General features: G+C 38.2%; 1 protein-coding gene across 1 annotated transcript in view; it reads left to right on the forward strand.

The window, feature by feature from the left end:
- LOC139742394 (uncharacterized) overlaps positions 1–21,720 on the forward strand; it is a 103,191-nt gene that overhangs the window by 18,170 nt on the left and 63,301 nt on the right. Inside the window, exon 2 of the mRNA XM_071652970.1 lies at positions 20,960–21,031. Coding sequence (XP_071509071.1) covers positions 20,960–21,031 — 72 coding nt within the window. The remainder of the gene's footprint in view (positions 1–20,959; positions 21,032–21,720) is intronic.

Genomic DNA, 21,720 nt, shown 5'->3' on the forward strand with positions numbered 1-21,720 from the left:
AAGCGTTTTTGTGGGCCATGATTTTCCGACTTTCAACGGAACAGAAACGTGTCCGAAGATTTGGATTTTAGCGCCGCAGATAGACTTTACCCCAAGCAACGAGGGATTGATCTTATTGGTCAGTACATGGCATCCTGGTTACTGATTGGTCATTTGGAAACCATGGGCGCTAAGCTTGAATGAACATCGCAGAGGTTGATATGAGCAGACATTCTATTGTCAATTGGTGAAAACTGTCTGACCTCCCCCTGATCACGATTGCGTGGGAAAGAAAACTTTGAAGGCGGTTTTCTGGAGACGCTGATTCCCCACACCACTTGACATGGTCTCATGGAATCGTTAATATCTCCACAACCGAGTACTTTTATAAGTCTTGTTATATATGAAATTAAAGCATAAGAATAAGGGAATAATGTCATGTCATTTTCAGAAAATCGACCCCCCTCGACTTTCGGATCCTTTTGTTGTAGCAGGTCTTATATATATATACAGATATTAATCCAAGGTCAAGTGTGTAAATGGTCCTATACAGATGTCACTGTTGCAGTATGTAATGGTTTTATCTTATCAGGGGATTTGTACAGAATGCTCTTTGGAATGGATATGTACACACCAATGTGTTGATCTAAGGTCAGTTATTTATAATGCATTTCAATCTCATTTCTGCACTGGTCAGATGAAAATTAACAGTCCTTCTGTCATAACAAACCCAAATGTCCTGTTTTCGGAAACTAGAGGTAATGTTCATTAGGAGCCAAATACAAATTCCTAAATCAAGAACCTTGACTTGCAGGACGGTGGGTTGTTACAAAGGGATAAACCAATCTGCATATTTTTGTTTTCTGAAGTGGGTATCTCATTGGCTTTGAGACTAGGTGTCAACTTGGTGGCGACTTGAGTCTCGCTGGTCGCTGAGTGGTGGTGGTGATGTCTCCGCGACGTCTCCGGGAGACTAGTCTGGTCTCCAGGGAGTCGTGAGAGAATTAAACGTGTTCCAGTTTGTAGCTGATCTCGGAGATGCCTTCTTAGTCGCGGCCAAAAGGAATTCAAAGATTATTGATGAAAATCGATTTTGAAATTGCTGAGATGTCAAAAAACGAAGTATAAAAACAAAGCGATCCCAATAAAATGTGGCTCCCACCTTTTACTAGGATTGCTTTTGTTTTGGATATCTCAGCCATTTCAAAACCAATTTTCTTCAAATAAACATCGAGTTCCTCTTGTAATCACATGCCCTTTCATATTTCATATGAAGATTTTCATTATCTCACCAAAAAGGTTAGAAGCCTGAAGCCAGGTCCCAACCAAAATTATACCCTCCCTTTAAGAATGAGTCTCGGTATATTCAACAACCTCCAGACTAATATCGGGCCTCCAGGGTAGGAGTTTGTGTGTGTGTGTGTGTGTGTGTGTGTGTGTGTGTGTGTGTGTGTGTGTGTGTGTGTGTGTGTGTGTGAAAACCACCCCTTCCCTCACTAGTGACTAGATTAACACTACATGGAAAAATGAGGAGGAAGAAAAAATAAATTCTGACTGATGAGCCAACCTATTGCTTGGCCGATCATGAAAACATCTGGGGCTGTGCCCATTTTTTTTTATAGACATTAAAAAAATAAATAAATAAAATATGTATCATATGATTAAAAAAAAGTGTGTAACAGTGAACACAGTTTAAAATGGAAGTCTTTTAGTCACCAAAATTGTACCTACATAAGATGCGACCTTAGAAACTTCATTTGAGAGAGAGAAAAAAAAAAAGCTAAGTTATTCCCTTCCCTAGTGTATGGGGCCACCCTCTCCCATAAGACTCTTCCCCCTCAGGTGCTGTGTGCCCTCACTCATTCATTCAACTCCATCAGGTCTATGATGTATTAGGCCAAGTAAAAAAAGAAAGCAGTTTCTCGTCCGGGTTTTTTGAGCAAGGCGATGAGGGAGGTCCTTACTATTTGATATCTTACTATTTTTTTGAGGATTGTCAAAATGAAAGTAATATGTGTTTCTCGTCCGGTAATTCTGAGAAAGCTAACGAGAGAGGGCTTTACTATTTTCTATATCCAATTTACGAAATGAAATATCACTCTGGTAGCTGTGTTATGAGAGACCAGGTCCCAAGTGTATGTCCTGCCTGCACTCTGTGCATTTTCAAACAAATAGATATAATGTACCATACTTGAAATTAAACTTCATGCATGCAGAAATACATTTGCTTTTTCTTTCCACTACAGATGTCGAAGGGAAAATGGCCATCTTAATACTGGTATTTAGTGTTGTAATGGCATTTCTGATACCAGTGTACTTGCAATTCTGATGTATTGTGCTATTAATTGAAACAGGAAAACATGTCTTTCAACAAATGTACGACTGAAATGAATTCCATGATATTCAAAACACTGCTTTATTTATCATTTGTGTTTGTGACTTTTTTTGTCCACACAGCTGGTATGTAGGCCTATCTGCATTACTTCACAGTACAATTGTAGCACATTCAACTGGAAACTGGCTTGTACAATAATTGCAGATGGATGTCAAAATGATACTGATATGGCATTATAGCATTAAACATTTAAAGATGTTTCTTCATGTTCTAAAAAGACATTTGATAATCACTCATCACTTGGATGATGAATGATTGTATACCAAAACTACATACCTGTGAAGGTAAGTCACATTCTCCCTTCATTTCTTCCATGGCCATCATTACAGTGCTACCAAGAAGCACCAGTGATATAAACCGCTTATCATTTGAGTGATGCACAATTTAATACCAAATCTGCGTATATTGCTGTTTATGCATGACAAGTATACCAATTTAACTACACTGTGACTGTATTCATTCAGTCACATCAAGGGTATGGAAAAAAGAAAACACGTTTTTTTTTAACATAAAATATACACATTTATGCATCACTTGTTGAACCTATGAATCCAACCATTATCTCTGGAAATGCATAGCATTACTTTTGCCTTTCAACACAACACAAACTCACTGAGTTAGATCTTTTCTCATATGAAAACTTATTCGCTTAAGGATTTAAAATGCCGCAGACAGTACTGCCAATTGTCAACCCTGTGAAACAACCACCTGATTTCCTTTTTACTGAAAGACAGAATACGAACCAGTTGAATACTATATTCACTATTTAAAGCCGTTCGCTGTGCACACCTGCGCTTGAGATCGGTTCTCTCCATCACTCCACGATTTTTTTTTTCCAGCTCCAGAACGCATGCTATGCTGGCTGGCTGGTCTCCTCTACTACAGTGAAACCCCGTTATAACGAGTTCGGTTATAACGAGGAACCGCTTATAACGAGATGATGGCGTCGGTCCCGTTTTCCTTTGCGTGTAATGGCAGAACGAATCGGTTATAAGGTGTTCGGTTATAACGAGATTCCGGTTATAACGAGGACAATTTCGGTAAATCATGATAAAGAAAAACATAAGCAATTTGATCTGATATAACGAGGTTCCATTTCTTGACCACATTGCCGCTTTCAAACACGCGACAAATGAAACATTGGAAACCGAAATCTCGCTATCCACGTCTTTTCCCGTTTTGCAGAGAACCGTTCCTTCCATGTTTTCTTCTTAATTACGCGATAAGACACAGGAACATCTTCCGATGTTCCTACTAAATTATTAAACATAATCATTCGATTTTCTTTTTCGCGAGAAACGCGTGCGTGATATGAGGTCAGACCACAGCGCAACGAGAAAAAAATAGATAACGCATTCAAAAACTTTTCATGTAGCGACAACAAAATTGTGACCAAAAATGGACAATTGGAATGCGTGTGCAACTCATCATTATAATATCCTTTCCAATTTTAGTTCCGACTGCCAGTTCTTTTGCTGGTTTTGAGCAAATATGAGTTTGGATGATTGAAGCCGAAATAATAAAATCATCGCCCCGATCCAGCCGGGTGACGGTAGCGTTAAAATAGTTGAGTAACGCATGTTAACCTATACTTGATCGGTGTTCAGAACAAGAAGCAAACACATTTATTAGTTTGAATAGATCTGGATTTGTTCATTATCATTTAACAAATGATGATTTAAATATGAGTGTGTATGATCAAAGCAGAAATTAAGTGAAATCATCGCGATCCCGCCAGGTGACAGTAGAGTAAAAATAGTTGAATAACGCATGTTAACCTACTTAATTGGTGCTCGGAAAAAGAAACAAACGCATGTATTAGTTTGAATAGATCTGGATTTGTTCATTATCATTTAACGAATGATAATTTAAATATGAGTGTGTATGATTAAAGCCGAAATGATTAATGAAATCATCGCGATCTTGCCGGGTGACAGTAGCGTAAAAATTGTTGAATAACGCATGTTAACCTACTTAATCGGTTCTCGGAAATAGAAACAAACGCATTCAACAGTTCAAGAACGGATGAAGAAAACGCGAAGAGATTTTCGGAAGAAAATAAAGAACGCATTTTTAATCCCTTCGAGCGCAACGATCATACATTGTATAAAATTACAGCCAAATGATTCATGAAATTATCGAATTCCCGCTGGGCACCAACAGCGTAAAATACCTCGCAAGTTAGCGGTAAACAACGCATGTATTGATGTTACTCTGAAATCATCGCGATCTCGCCAGGTGACAGTAGCGTAAAAGAAATTGAATGATGCATGTTAACCTATATCAGAAAAAGAAACAAACGCATTTATTAGTTTGAATAGATCTGGTACAGATTTGCGTAAACAAGATGACAACCTCCCACATTCAATCCTGTCACATATTTTCAAGAACGGTCGTACAAAACGCGAAGAGATTTTCGGAAGAAAATAAAGAACGCATTTTTAATCCATTTGGGCGCAACGATCATACATTGAATATGTGTACAAGATTACAGCCGAAATGATTCATTAAATCATCGCATTCCCGCTGGGCACCAACAGCGTAAAATTACCTAGCAAGTTACGGTAAACAAGGCCTGTATGTTACTCTACATATTTGCCCCCATATTTGCGCTGGTGTTTAGAAAAAGCTTAACAAACAACAATTACAATAAAGAATTAACTTATCATTTCAACCTCTATTTCTTCGTCTAATTCACAAATAATCTCCCTTTATTCTCTCAATAATAATGCTCAATAATTGTGTAATAACAACGCAAAGGATATGTTTAAGTTTCATTGATGGGTATATGACGTCATGCTTATGTTTTTCTTTGTTTTTGATGAGTATGGTTATAACGAGGTACCGGTTATAACGAGGTAATATCGCCGGTCCCACGGACCTCGTTATAACGGGGTTTGTGGTTACATTGCGCAATCAATCTAGCAGCACATGATCCTGAAGCGGGCAACAGCACGAGAGAAATGTACAGAAGGTGCTCAACGTCCTGTCTACATCACGACGTACCGAGTGGGCTGTTAACATCACAGCCCAGGCCGGCCCGCCCATCCAATGCATGCGTTATTACATACGCACTACAGAAGCTACAGCTGTACTACAGCTAAGTCGCAAGGCGTAATTAGAAATAAGACATCACGATTTGTAGGTGAATTGTCGATTTTTTTTTTCGGCGGCCGAAAAATAGTAAATATCAAAAAAAGTCGATGCGGCAACTGAAAATCGATGCGGGCGGGGAGCGGGCTGGGACGAGAATTATGAATTTCTTGGTATTTTCAGCGCCATTTTGAAAATAGTAAATAGTAAAAAAAATGATGCGGCGGCCAAAATGGATGCGCGCGAGGACGAGAAACTGGTTTCTTTTTTTACTTGGCCTTAGATTGCACCTTACTCTAAAATTTCAGTCATAACCCTTTTGTACTTTTTGAAATTGTGCAGCTGGCACATATTTTTTATACAATTTTAGTTGCATAATTCTCAGCTCTTTGTTATGAAAGATGGTCCTGCAAGACATCATTTTCAGCATTTTTTGCCAGAATTTGGATCAAGGGTGAATGAATCTAAAATGTACAGTATGACTGAGATGACTTAGAAGAGGGCTGATTTTTGGAGACTTCTTTGGATTATTTTTATACAGTGTACAGTTATTGATGCAGTGTAGATACAGTGCATGTAGGACCTAGGTATCGTCTCTCGCCAAGGTACAAATCAGATATTTATTATTGATCTACCTGCCATGTTTTTTTTACATTTGTTTATTCTTTTTGGGAGGCATGAGAAATGATTCCTGGGGAGTGAGACTCACGCCATAGGCTTTTTTTGTTTGTTTGTTTTTAACACCACAAATGATTCTCTTTATGGATGTAAAGTGATCTTAATTGATCAACCATTTATATTTTATCCTCCAAAAGATTAATTCTTTGTCAAGAATAGAGTATTCAAACTCCAAGAAAATTGGATATCAAATTGCAGTTGCTTTGATAGAAGATATTAAAACCATAAAATTAATAAACTTATTACAAAGTTCTGCAAATGGCAAATGATTTTTTATGTGAAATGTAAGCATGCCTTGTTTGAAAAAGCAAATTTGTGAGATGTTTATCATCTTCTACTTATTAAATGTACATTTTATATCTTCTGAGAGGAAGTTTTTGAAGTTCTTGAAGTTTTTGAAGAGTTTTATGAAAAAGCCTAAGTTGGATTTTGCTTTCTGTCTGCTATTAAAAATGGGAGTGCCCTGACTTCCTCATAATTGCCCTTAAGTCATGATTGAAGCAAGGTTGAAGGCTGACAAAAAAAGGGAGGGGAGGGGGGAGGTTATTAATCGATGTTGTGCTATGGATATGCTTCTTTTGAACTTGGGAAAAACACTGACCTTTTCGAAAAAACATTTACCTTTGGAGAGGACACGGATGAATAATCGACTTCTGCTTCCCGATCCCGTCCCTTCCCGTCATCACTTGGAGCGAGTCACGATTCAGTGGAGGAGATAAAATTCACGATGTCAGTATCACGTGTTGAATGGGCACGGCAGCGGTGTGCTTTTATCGGAATGCTCGTGATGAGGGTGCGCTTTGAATGGTCTCCATTTAAAGCAAAGTGTCCCAGAAACTGGATTTTTGTGGATTTGGTTTTGTTTGTGTGTGTTTTTCTACTATTCATTATATGTATTCCATATTAAAAGTTAAAGTATTTTTTTTTTAACTGTGTGATGCTCTAATAAGATTGTTATTGTTTTGCATTATATTAAAAAAGACTCTTAATTGTTGGATTGGTAATTGATTCTTAGATTGGCAATACATTGTAGGAGATTACTGTTCATATTTCTCTCTTAAATTGGCAGAACATATATAATAATTTTTTTCCCTCAGATTTTGTGCAGATTTGATGAATTTAATCAATCTAATCTCTCTCCAATGCTAAAGATATGCAGTTAGAATTCAGAGTTTCATTCCAGTGAAGCCAAGATGATAAGTTCTGCAGCACGTTCTTAAATAGGTCTTGATGGATCAAATTTGTGTCAGCCATTTTGTTTGTCATGGAGCAACAGATACGCTTTTTAGTCCACTAACTTCAGCCTTGACCAGTGCTTATTATGAATTGTCATTTCCTCTGAAAAAAGATGTCATTAATTTGCAATTTATACAAGAAATTCAGATGGTTTACAAGTATATTCTCCTCATTACTTTTCCGCAATTCTACATTGTGGAGGAACTCTGTTGTTGGTAGCTGTGCTCTCAAGATTATATACAAATATAGCAGATAGTACTTCAAGTTGGTTGGAAAAATAAGACTGGCCTTATTTCATTTAGTGCTGAGATCAAATTGTCCAGGTGTTGTCCACACCTTTCTTCCTCTCCCCTCGGAGCGTAGGATAAATGACGGGTCACCAAAATCAGAGGTTTGTGAGAGTGCCCAAAAGTAGTCGTAATTGAGATCAAGATTTCCCAAACTTTCAGGTCATTTCGTCAGCGCTTCCTCGTGGTCGTTGATTGAGGGTATATGACTCCCTGCTCCCCTCTGGGAAAAAACATTTGATCAAACTGCTAACTTTGGGCAACACCAAAAGTTTTATTTTCTCTGTCTCCTTCATTCTTTCTCTTTTTTGAGTGATAAACATGAACAACTCTTGGGCAGAGATAGAATTTAAAATGGCAGATTATTTTTTTTTCTTCGCTGGAGATCACCATCACAAATGTTTTCAACGGTTAATGACATTTTAATTGACATTTGCATTACAACCTGTAGCAATTTTAAATGATGTTTAGTCTGCGAAGGGGACGATTTTTCTTGCTATCAGCATCACAGCCCACTTCCTACAACTTCACATCAGCCCTTGTCAAAGGGTCATGAACAGAGGGTTTATAAAAATGTTTCTCTCGACCCTTATGTCTGTTGATTGGTATACTCCTGAAAACTACTGAGGTGCAGTAAATGCTTTTGATTGTATCAGTCTCCTTTTGAAAGCCTTGCAAATGAACTATATTTACTTTGGGACACTCAGAATCACGAAAGATGAGAATATGTCAGTACGTCAACCTTTAGCGGTGACGTTGGTCCAGCAGCATTAATCATCCCAACCTTTAGCTTGTGAGAGGATAGAAACAAGCAGAAGTACCTGATAAAATCAAGGCCCATGTGTATTTATGTTAGTTGAAACTGGATAGAAATTGCATGTAGTCATTTCCAGACTGTTTGTCATAACATCTACTACAAGGCCTATACACTGCCAAGATTTAGTGTTTGGTGTTATTAGTTTATCAATCCTGAATGTTAAACAGTCACTGGAAATTGGGTAGGAGAATGAGACTGCAACTTCAATGACAACACTATGATTATAAAACCAGTGCATAACAATCTAATGACTGATGATGCTTTTCTTATCTTAACTGAAAAAAGGAACTAACAATGACATCAAATATTAGATATAAAGCACGTGTTTCACAGACAAATGTCCGTAAAGAGAAAGTTAAATTGTCTATCACATGATTCTAGTAGCTGATGAATACATTGGTAGCTTTATTAGCATGACGTGCAGAAAACCACATCAATTCCATGTCTGACATTTGTTGCTTTATTGGTGAGACAGAGAAAGAGAAAGAAATGATAAGTAGGAAGAATGAAACAGGGGATGTTTTCACACGTACCGAGAGTGTTCAATTTGAATCACGGTTCTAGTGACGCATCACCAGGATCATGATTCAAATGACGCATTTTGGCCATGTGTATGCAAACTGCAATCACAGAGGGTGATTTCAATCGTATTTCAAATGACGCTCCGTTGGTGCTTTCCAGTCTGAAGATTGTCCAGTATTACGGAAACGAAAAAATTGTGTGTATGGATTGACCTCCAAATTGTATTTTAGGGGCGGAGCTAAATGGTGACCTTTCAACCACTTCTGCAAAAAACCCGCCCTCCTTACCCCTAGAGAATTATTGATAGGAACTCTAAAAGAAGCCAAACCTTCTCACTTCGCTCTGAAATTCAGAGTTCTGCAGAATTTGTGAAGCCTTCCTTGGTCATGTATTCAGGCAATGATTTCAATTGTAATTGTAATCATAATTGCAACTCAGCATTACGATTACGTTTCTCGACCTGTGTGTAAAGGGCCGGAGTCTATAGGTTGTAAAGACCAAGGCAACATGGTGTGGTCTTAAGTAGACAAGGCCACTTCCTGAAAATGTGCATATTTTTAATTGTAAAGAGCTTGAAGGATGATGGTCTTGACATAGTTCATTGCAACATGAGGAAATGCTTGTAATAATGTTCATTTGTGTATCTCGCATTGGACTGTTCCTACAATGTATGTGGAATATAATGCATTTTGTCTGTGCAGAAAGGGAAAGCAATCATTTCAGTCATATTCTTGCTTTGGGGCTGATCGCAATAAAATAGTTGGACAGGTCATTGTTAATTACCTGAATAGTCTCATCGAGACCATTGATTAGACGCTGCACAATCTGTTGTCCTGATTTTCCCTTCATTCTCTCCAAGGCTCTGGGGCTCAATTCAAATCTGTATGTGGTTGGAACACTTGTGAGAGTTTGCTAGTGATCATTTCAAACCTTTTTTCCAGACACTGCCATCTTTAAAAGGTAATGTACTGCAAATTTCATTCATCTTTATTCATTCAATCAAATTTAGTTTCTTCTTTTTCAGAGACTCCAACTCTCCCGCTTTCGACAGGAGATCTCCCGCCGGAAGCCCATCTTTGCAAAAACTCCTGTTCTCCCGCTTGAGATTTAATTTTTCCCGCCCTAGCTCTGTGTCTCCTGCTTGAAATGATTTCTTACTTAGTGTCATCGTATGTTGAAAAATAAGCCTTATACCCCTTTCAGTAACTCATGCATTTCTGGCCAGCTCCTGGCCCGAGCTAATTTGGCCCGTGCCAAGCAGTAAAAATTGCATTCAGTAACTTCAGCAGAGCCGCGCTACTTTTACGATGACCCATTCACGAACTCGGCCACGTAAGGGATAACTGCCATGGTAACTGAACACGTCATGGACAGAGCGGAAGTGCATTTTTGCGCGATATTTGATGTGCATGCCGCGTGCTTATGAGCTGAGCAGCGTAAGCTGTGACCTTTGACCGTGAAAGGAATTTTGGCCCGCACCTGGCGCTGCTATCGTTCATAAACTCTTCGATCAGCGCCAGGCCCGTGCCTGGCCCACGCCTGGTGCTAGCTGCAGCAGCGCCAAAATAGCCCGCTCCTGGCGCGGGCCACTTTGGCCCGACCCATTCATAAACTCAAAATTTTACGACTTAGCTCGGGCCTGGCGCTAGCCAGGGGAGTTACTGAAAGGGGTATTAGATAGCACGAGAGAGCATCAAGTTAGAGTCTCCCGTTTGCTAGGGATTTCAGGCGGGAGAATCTCCAGATTAGAAGGTGCTTGGGGTTAGAGTCTGTGCTTTTTATTTAACCTTTGAATTGTTGTTATGACAAATAAAGATCAGGTATTTTGAAATCAGTTTTGCAAGACATCTAATTTTCCAGAAAACCTGATGTGTTCACCCATTCCTTCACATTTGTGTGTGTTTTAAAATGCATTTTCATTTCAGCATGGCTGTAGGTGTGATGATCTGATATAAATTGAGCAGTATGAGTTGTAAGCTAAAGCAAGAATGTTGTGCTTCTCTTTGAACCCCCATTGAGATCACATTATATATTTAAAGTTTTAGGCAGAGTGGATCTCTCTCTCTTATCCTGTTAAAGTTTAAGCAGAATGGGGGCAAGACAGAGCTCCTTAATACTTTTCCTCTGGGACTGGCACCAGACTAATCTCAGGAGAAGGAAGCTGGGGATTTTCAGCCCATGCAAAGTGTGGGATGGAATGGAGTTTTGGAAGGGGGGGGGGGAAACTTCTGACCCTTTACAGGATCCTGTCCAAAGTCCTCCCCTTGCCCCCCCCTCCCCCATAACACATTTGATTCATGGAGGGGGAGCGTTATTATCCCCTCTCCTGCCCCAATTCCAATTTCCCAACATTGACTAGCACGTGTCATAGAGCCTTCCGTCTTGTTTCTTCCCAGTATCCCCAAGTCGCTTCGTTTCGTGAAGTGCCTTCATAGAAAGCAGGATGTCGGTCATCTGGGACTGTATAGAGACCGCAGCTCCTTACAAAAGTTTTAACACCATTTTTGTTGTTTGTCGTTCTTCATTTCTTGCTTGTTGAATAGTAGGCATTTTTGTACACTTTGAAATCTACACAAAATGCTATTTGAAGATGATGATTTTGACTTGAACATTTACAAAATTATTCACATTGTTTGAGTTCGCTACGGTTGGGGTGTGCCACGAAGCCATGAAGAATCAATATCTTTACATAAAGATGAATGATTTTGTTTTCCCAAGTTCTTGAGGTGACCTCCAAAATACTGGAAACATTTACAGGCTATATCTGATGTTTGTTTGTTTGTCAGGGTTTTGTTTCCAAGAGAATGTAGCCTTCATATTTTTCAGATGTAGGCTATAGTAGTCTTTTGTATTTCCAAGGAGTCATCTTTAGGAAGCCTTTCAAATTTGTATCATACCTCTGACTGGTACTTTGTGGAGATGTGATTACAAATGTCATGCTTTCATTTGGGATCAAAATATTGATTACTTTGCCAATTAGTCTAAGGTGTCATTTGTGCAACATCTTGCATTGGGCAGTTTTCAGCTTACTTTCTGTTTCAGACACAAGTAAAATGTGTGTTTTGCTCTTTTTTTTTCTGAATCCATTTCCATGGAAACCACCCTCCCATCCCTACTTCTGATTATCACACCATCTCTTATCTCCTCTGATGTTCTGACTGATAATTTCTCATCCATCTCTGAGTGAAAAGAACTTTGAATCAGTTTCCTCAGCATGTCAGAGTGTTGACACCTACAGCTAGCTCTAGAAAGAAATTGCCAGAAGCAGCGAGTGAAAGAGATAGAGAAATAGAGATGAATATACTAGATAGATGGACATATGTTTGTGTAGATAGACAGATAAGTAGATGAATTATATCGATGAATAGATAAATGTTTTGATGAATAAATAGATATGAAGATGAGTAGGTAGATTATTGAATGAATATGCCAGATAGATTAAAGGGACTGTACAGTACTGGTTGAGATGGAGATTCATGTTTTGAACATTCCTAGGTAAGATAATGAGAAACCTCTTATGAAATATGAAAGAGCATGTAATTTTAAGAAGGATTCAATGTTTATTTGATGAAAATTGGTTTTCAAATGGCTGAGATATCCAAAAAAGGTGATAATATGAAAAGGCGACAGACCACACCTTTTATTAGGATCTCTTTGTTTCACCTTGTTTTTGGATATCAGCCATTTCAGAACCAATTTTTATCAAATAAACTTTTGATACCCCTTAGAATTGCATGTTTTTTGACATCTCTAGAGTGGTTTCTAAATATCTCGCAAAATGTTTAAAAAAGCTAAATCCTCACCTTGACCAGAACTGTACACACCCTTTAATACAGAGAGAAGAAAAGAGCATGTGTAGATATGAAGAGGATCTCCCGATCATCACTGGTTTATACTAGTGTCTCTTTATATACTGTAGTCATGGTTGTAATAATGAAAGTTTGCCCCAGATTGTGTGTGAGAAAGGGCGGGGGAAAGGGGGGAATGGGGCAGAGAAGTCAAGCCTACACTTACATTTGAAGTAATTTTAGGTGCTGCATCTAGCTTTAGGAAGGTCATGATATTCACATACATGTATGATACAATGATCTCAGAATTTGACACCACTTATTATCACCAAGAGACCAGTGTGATAACATTGATGATCTGACCAGCATTGTCAATAGAAACATACATGTGAATATTCCTACAACAGATTCATGCATTGGCTGGCATATATTTTGGAATTATATGTTTTATGAAGAGGTTTGCTCTGCAAAGCAAAGTTGCAGTGAAGCAGTTACAGAAATGCAGTCACAAAACAATAATCAGATGTGATCCTTTAAGCTGTACGCTGTGATTACTGCAACTATTTCAATTTCTTGATAGTTGCAAACATTATGCTCTTATAATGGGCCCCTTCTATATCGCGACTTTTAGCTTAGAGGGGAAAAAAGTTTGTTACACGTAGTTCTTTCTATGTGTATGAGATGATGTCAAAAGTGCCTGTATGATATGAGGATGATAAGGAAATTGTGTGTATTTTTAGCCTGAAATGCTAGGCTATCTGCATGTGTGGGTACATTTTGTTATCCTTCTGACACATACCTCCCATGCACAGAGCTTTTCAATTACGATGATTGAAATATGAAGTGAGAATGAGATTTTATTTTCCTCCTCTCTGGAGTATCGCACGCATACAGCACTCGACTCATTTTTCGTGGAAGTTTTGAAAATCTTTTATCATCTGAGTGATTTCTTTCTTATCCTGCTAGTTATATTCAGTGTAAAAGCAAACATTCTTCTGAATGTCGTGTGTTCAATGGCCTAGGAGACTAAATCTTTAAATGATCTGTCAATTAACAGAAGGGTACTACGATGTGTTAGTATGTTATGAATACGAAGAACAAGGAAGATATAATACTACATGCCATATATTTAGCGAGCCTAATACTTTTGAATCTGGACTTTCCAACAATCTTGCATGTAGTTGAATTCATGATCGTGGAGAACAATGATGAGCAGGGTAATGTACGCATGCACATCAGGCTCAGAGTTGATATTTTTCTTGTTTTGCTAGATTTGCGAATAGTATCCGACTCGCAGAATTCTCGGAAATAAAAACCCTGTGGAAATATGGTAGGTACAGTGTATGTATCAATACTATAATGATGGGAAAGTTTCCTGGCTGCCGTTATTCTACCTTAACCTTATTTGACAATCGTGGTATAATTGTTTTCAATGAGGAATACGCCATGGGTGATTAATACTAAGTAGTATCTGCCATTGAATTATAAAAGTTATAATCATATTTTTTTTTGGGGGGGGGGGGGGGGGGCTGGGGGAGGGGGAGGGGGTGGGAACTTGAGGACCTCTGATAACTTACACAGTGTCGGTGTCACACCATGGGACTACCCACCGTGCAGTGTGTATCGCACAGTCATTCAAGTTGTATATGATGGGTTGTCTGGATCCCACAGTGCATCCATTTTGATTTGAATCCCTTCTATTCATTACACCTGCATGGTATCACCACCACCAAGAAAGACTAGTCCACTGGCAGTCTCCTCGCATATATTGTGGGGGCGTGGTGGCATAGTGGATAAGACTCCTGACTCCCAATAGGAGGACCTGAGTTTGATTCCCACCCAGTGCTTACATCCAAGGATCTGGGATGTTTTTAACCACCACATTCTGATGGGCCTGGTCTATGTTTTGCAGCCTTACAAACTTACTTTCAGGGTTGTTTTGCAACCTTGAAAATTAGATTCCTTCACTTTAAGCTGGAATTGCATTGTAGAGTTAAGTAATTCAGACCTGTCCTCCGAATATTAAAACTAAAAACATGTTTTTTTTCAGACCCTGAAAAGTTCCGACTGTTTTTCTCTGTGTAAAAAGGAAGCTTATTCTTTGGTGACATGGGGTTTAGTTAGTTTTTCATTTCTTTTTTTTTTAAATCTGAGCTGTGTTACCGTAAGATTTCATAAACCATGTTGGGATTCATTATTCTTCAACCATGCAACCTTCTGTGATGTTTGCAAAAGAGATTATACGACCTTCAAGTGTATACTGTAAAACAAGGAATGTTCTGCATTTTAATTTCGCGAATTTCACGAGTGGCAACATTTGCGAAATTAAAATGTGTGCGAAAGTTCTTGCCTACACAATATATATAGGATGCCAGAGGCAAGTCACAAAAAATTCATGCTGTGAGAAAGGTCGTCAGCTCCATTTCGTGAAATTTTCATGCAGCAAATATATCATGTATTACAGAACATCAACCACATCCATGAACATTAAGATTTAACTTGGAGAGACTTTAGAGATCCAGATGTCAAGAAATTAACCTGCGACTCTCTCCGTTAAGTAGTGAGCTGCGTCAGTGGCAAGTACTGTAATTCATTCCTGTCTCTGTTCTCTGGCTGGTTGAACAAATTTTGCGATCGTCCCAAAATGATCGGCACGGAGTACAGGAAAGATCTCTGGTATGGATTCCACATCCGGGAGTCACAAATGTCACAATAGGTTACCTCAACAGCCAGAGTGACAAACCGCGTACAACGTGAGAGCTGTGGTTTCGGTTCTCTGCCGACTGGGGAGAAATACGAGGAAGAAAAGAAGAAGAAGAAGAAAAAGAAAAAAAAGAGAGAGAGAAATGTTTCCGATTTACAGAACCGAACCTCTGACAACCGTCCCTGACAAGCTGGTGCGAGAGAGAGACTGTCGCAGGGCCGCGATCTCTTATCGGTTCGTCTTGTTGGGACTATTTATTCATTTCCCTGGAGCGAGGGATGTCTGAATAAGAGCTGACAGCCGCGTTGTCGGGTCCCCATTACAGCACTTCCTACTCCCATTACACTGGCACGAGACGCACTGTCTTCACATAGATGTGTGTACGTATACGCGAGCAGGGAATTACCTTTTCGAGGTACAGCCAGAGAAAGGGTTAGCGTTTATATCTTAGCTTTTAATCCAGATAAATTCATCTGCAAGGAAATTACAAGATAAGTAGTCTGTACAATTATACAGTATGTGCATTTTGGACTTATTATGAAAACAAAATATAAGATGTAATACTTCATGATAGATAGATATTTCCTGTGAACCAGATTTTGAAAAAAAGGGCAGACAAGGTACATTTTTTTCCTCCCTGATGCATTCAATATCATGTTCAAAGAGGAACTTCATTCTGCTTCAAGGCCATGTGAAGTTTTAGGGAAATTCCCTTATTCTTTTATTCTTATTACGTTTATTTGCCAGTTGTAGTTTGTGTGGTTAATGCCACATTTATATAGAATATTTATTTGGTCTGACTCTTACAGTGATTGATAGTACAAATATGAAAATTAACTAATTATGAAAAAAAAATAATGTTCATAGATGCATGAAAAATCATTATTCTCCCCAGCATGTATCTGTAGTACATGGTTGTATAAAGTTTGTGCACTTCTTTTTTAGGTGTACACAATCCTGTATTTATTGCACAATAATCTAATCAACACACCTTTAAATTGTACGTTCTGACTTGTAGTTTTATAGTGAATTTAGCATTTACTTTTAATAGGGGAAGCATTGTGCTGTGTGTAACTACTGTGCATACACTTTATTTCAGAATGTGAAGGATTGGTACAATTATTGTAGTGAGGTGGTTTTTCTTTTTCCCGCGAATTCTGTGAATCAGGTGCTATGGAAATGTTAAAGGGATGGTACAGTATTGGTGGAGAAGAGAATTTGGGCTTTTAACTTTTTGCGAGATACCAAGAAAACACATGATATAGTACAGAGCATACCATTTTAAGAGGAATTCACAGTTTATATGATGAAAATCGGGTTTGGAATGACTAAAACATCCAAAAACAAAGTAAAACAAAGCAATCGCAATAAAGTGTGGGTCCCACACCATATCAGAATTGCTATTTTTTTGATATCTCGGCCATTTCAAAACCAATTTTCATCAAATAAACATTGAATTCCTCATAGAATTACGTGCTCTTTCATATTTCATAAAAGGTTTTTCATTATTTCACCAAAAAATGTTACAAACCCGAAATTAGGTCTCAACCAAAACTGTATGATCCCTTTAACTCTGATTCCAACATGAATGTGATGTGCACACATTAACACATTTCTCTGTTTGGTTTACTTTACTCTCCATGATCGCAGATATAGCCACTTGCAAAATTGTTGGAAGTCCCAATTCACGAAAAATTAGACTCGCTATTAAAATATATGGCATATATACAGTAAATGTCATGTAAACCACTCATTCACAGCTTGTCATCTGCTGATCTTGTACGACTGATCTCCAGTCTGATGTTCACAGCTTGTTGTCATTAAACTTAAAGGCTGGATGACGTGTCACAATTGAAAGCTGCCTCTGTGCTCTCAGGGCATTAAGCAATTTTTGTGGGTCAGGTCCTTAACTTTGAACACATGAACCTTTAATACTGCATCGGCCTGACCAAGTCACAGGCATTGAAACAACAGCAACAGCAACAACAACAACTACAAAATCTACCAACCAACCAAACAAACAAACTAAAAAACAAACAAAAAGACCTATCTTATCAGGTGGGTTAGTTAAAAATGAGAAATTTGATATTCAGAAGATTGATAGAAATTAGATATTGTCACAGCCTTCTGTTCAAATTTCTATGGAAGGGCATTATTGATTCCATATTCTTTTTTTAATGAAGCATGCCACTTTGAGTTTGCAGTAATGACTCTGTAAAGGGGGAGTTGTGCTGTATGTAGCTGTGTATTTATTTTGGATGAAACACGCATTTGGAAATTTTTTTCTTATTTTCTATACACGCTAAAGCAAAGGGAAACTCTATGAATCTGTATCATGTGATATGGACATATGTTTGCAGTAGATAATATGAAATCATAGGAAACTTCAGAATTCTATAACTTCTTCCTCTTTTTTGGAGTGGGGGGGGGGGATATGGTTTTAACAAAACTTTAATTTGATTTGTTTGACAGTTATTGCAGGTCATGCTAAAGAAAGGAGTGGAGTTTTGCCTTATATTTAACAAAGGACTGTGTCACGGTATATTTTAACAATGACTTAGTTGAGCTTGATACAATGTGTGTGCATGTGTCTTGTATCTTTGTTATCTCATTTTATTCTGTTGGACCTGTCCGATAAATGTCAAGCGCCGTTAGCTATGTCCCAGTGCAGCCGCAAAGCGGGAAGGAATTAGCACCCTCTTGTGCAAGCACTGTTCAATGTGAGGATACAGACGTGAGGAATCTAGGCCAGTGTAAATGAGAAAATTGGACTTTTCCATAGAGATTTATGATTAATGCAGGCACTTTTCTGCGCAAGTGAACTGTGTCTAGTTGAGAACTTGAGATGTTGGTCTTACGACAGTTTTGGAAGATTAATCAATTTCATTTATTTCTTCTTCATGGGGGTCATCAGTCAGGGTTGGTATTTACAGAAATGAATGTAATAATGTGTTGCCCTCACTGTAAATCCATCTTTAATTCAGTGGATTTCCATGATATTTGTGAGAACATTCACAGTCAAACTAGGAATATCCGTCTTCAGTTTCCACAGGTACAGGTTGGATTGTTTTGTTAGCCTCACAGTGTAGAAGTCTTCTGCACAGTGGACTGATTACTTCTGTTATATCACAAAGTAGCATCAAGTATCATTCAGTATTTTTCATCGTTGGAAATCAAGATTTTAAAAAATGGTTTTGTGCAACAATACATAACATTAACAATCATTAAAAAAGGTGTTCCACATATTTTGTAGCACTATCCATTATTAGGCCCTACTGTTTGGTTTGGAAAAACTTCCCTGCACTTTGCTGAGCCAGTGCATACAATTCAAAATATTGGGAAATTTATCATTGACTGCATAATGACGCAAGCTTCTCTTTGAAATAAATTAATTTTACTACAAAATTTTACAGAGGCTTTGCATGAGTAGAACAGTCAAATACACCAGTTTATTCCTGTGCTGTTCTTTCTTCAGTACACCTTTATGATGTTTTTTTCAAGGCTCTGTATTAGAAAATGTAGGAGTTTGGTCTCTCCCATGAGTCACTGAATCAAGTGGCGCAGAACACGCGCTTTAACATCAGGTTAGCCACATAAGCCATCCTTTCCGAAGTTATGATTGATTAATGAGTTTTGGTCTTGACCCACTAATCTGGGGTTGTAAATCCTACTCCAGATAAGCAACGCAGCCCTGGCAGAGAAGAAATTGGTTCAAATTTGAATATACATGAGTGTGTTGTGATTGAAGGGGGGGGGGGCTTTTTCATTCACTAGTGGGCGGAACTTGCATCCAACTGGCAGTGGGAATTGACCTAATATTGATGGGAGGAAAGCTAGGAAGTCACAGTGGGCTTAACAGCTCTTACTCTCTCCTCTAGAGCCACAACCACTCTGTACACTGTAACAGTTGTGGGAGGGAGTTGAGATTTATAACTCATGAATATTCATGGTGTGAGACCTTCCCACAGCTAGAGCAAAATGTGATTAGTACTTAACACTGGGAAAGGTTTTATGCTGAGAAAAGTTTTTGCTGAGGTTTTTGTAATGTTGTTGGGTATAAATTTTATTGGGTATAGATTTTTTTTTTGATTTTTTAAAGACATACTGAAATTAAGTGTGCAAGAAGTATTATGTTACCTATGACCATATCTCTGTCATATCCTGAAGCTGAAAGAAAAGTGTCAAAGCAGTTCATCTTGGGAAATGAAATATGAAATTCTTATGTTTCTTCAAAAGTCAGTAGTTTTAAAGTTTATAAACCCCATTTGAAAATTAAAGAGTTTTAGAATCTGAATTGTTTACAAAACTCTTTGGCATTCTTGAGACATTTGGCTATGATAGTTTAGATTAACCAAGTGTACATAAATGTCTAGTCTTCTGCGTGTCTGACGGTTGATTCATTTTAGAGAAGTTAAGAGATTCTAATTTGAATGTAAAGTTCTATTTTTCTATCATATTGATAATTTGCTGAATATTGAGAAATAGTGTAAGAGATGATTTTTGCAACCATGTATTTCCTCTCTGCCCCATTGATATTTTAAGTCCTAAAAATAATCAGTTTAAGACTCATGATTTCTTTCTTTCTTTTTTTTTTTTGCTCCAACCATTGCTATCTACCATAAAAATGTTCCAAAGTTCTGTTGACTAGAATGGGTAACAAGGAATTTCCTTTCTGAAAAGAAATCTATGCTCAAAAGCCAAGAGAATTATTCTAGAGATATGCTTAAGAGTGTCCAAGCTTGCAACTTTGTTTAAAAAGAACAGAAACATGTAGTAAGAATGTTTGTGTGTGATTGCGTGTATATGTGCATGCCCATGCATGAGTGTATTTGAATGTACAGTGTACCTGTGTATGTGCTAGTCTGTCAAACCATGTTTATCTATGCAGGGAGAAAGCAGGAGTAAAAAAAGAGAATGAAGTCAAACAGAACCATGACAGGGGTGAAGATCAAAAAAATAATATCTCAAACTTTCTATCAATTTACGTAATTGAGTTATTGCCTCTTCATGAATATTCATGTCGAAATCTGAGGCTGTGCCTTTGATGACAAGACCTGAGGGACGGGGAGCCTGGCACGCTATTCCACGCCACGCTGAGTGATCACCAACGACCCTCCACGCAGCCAGCCAGCGGAGAAGGGGGGATAACGTCACCAAGAGGAAGGGGGCATGGAGTCGCAAAACTTTTTACATCATGCACACATGCTCTCTCTTAACTCTCACCCTCGCTGTGGGATATCATACTCGTAGTAAGCTTGCAAGGGCCCTTGTGTTATGTTAACACTTGTTAGCTCCTCCTTTAGCTGAGTTGGTGTTTACCCCTCACACCAGTCCTAGTTAGGCCAGATACGGAGTGGAGGGTCACTGGGACATACTGTACGTCTGTGGTACTCGCCAGTCCTTTCAAGACGCCATTTGGTGGTCATAATTGTTCGTCTTTCTCTCATTTTGCCTTCACAGGGCGAGAATGTTAAGCGGTATGAGAACAAGAATAGTGCCAAGTTTGTGACCGGACTTGATATCACCTCCAAGGTAAGCACAAAATCATTTGTTTATGTTTGCATTTATAGTAATTATTCCGTTACATTGCAGATATCTTTTGATATTAAGGCTTTTTCATAACATTAAGTCTTCGTTTTTTAACTTGTATATATGGCCTCATTTTCCCTTAAATTCATCACAATTAGTGACACATATGCTGTGCCTTGCATTGAATAAGATCCCTTATATATGCTTGAGGATGATTCAAGGTATTCTAATTTGATTTTCAGAATCATACTTAAATTGAGTACATTTCTACTTATAGTTGGATATATCATGGTTTTTATCTATATACTTTTGTTAATCTAAACTCAAGCTAACAAAAAAAAAAAATGTATTTTATCATCTGTGTGTATTAGCAGTAAATAGAATTTAGTGCTTCCAGTGGACTTACATTTATCACACCTGCACATATTTCCTTTTTATTTGATTTAGAAATACGAACATAAGAGTATCAACAAGTTTTGAAATTTGGAAACTGGACTACCTTGGGAAATTCAATGTCTCTAATGCATGTTAAAGGGGAAAGGAGTGTGAATAAATGTGGTGTGAGACGTGCATTGTAGATAGTGCACTTTACAACATATTTCCTGTGGTATCAGGCAGAAGTTAAGGATATTTAATCTTGAGGTTGAATTTCAAAACAGTAATATATCATTGTATGCCCTACTCCTGTGAAG

The sequence above is a fragment of the Diadema antillarum genome, unplaced genomic scaffold, assembly GCF_040938485.1.
Source record: "Diadema antillarum isolate AM-2024a unplaced genomic scaffold, OU_Dant_1.0 scf00000032, whole genome shotgun sequence".
Taxonomy (NCBI): Eukaryota; Metazoa; Echinodermata; class Echinoidea; order Diadematoida; family Diadematidae; genus Diadema; species Diadema antillarum.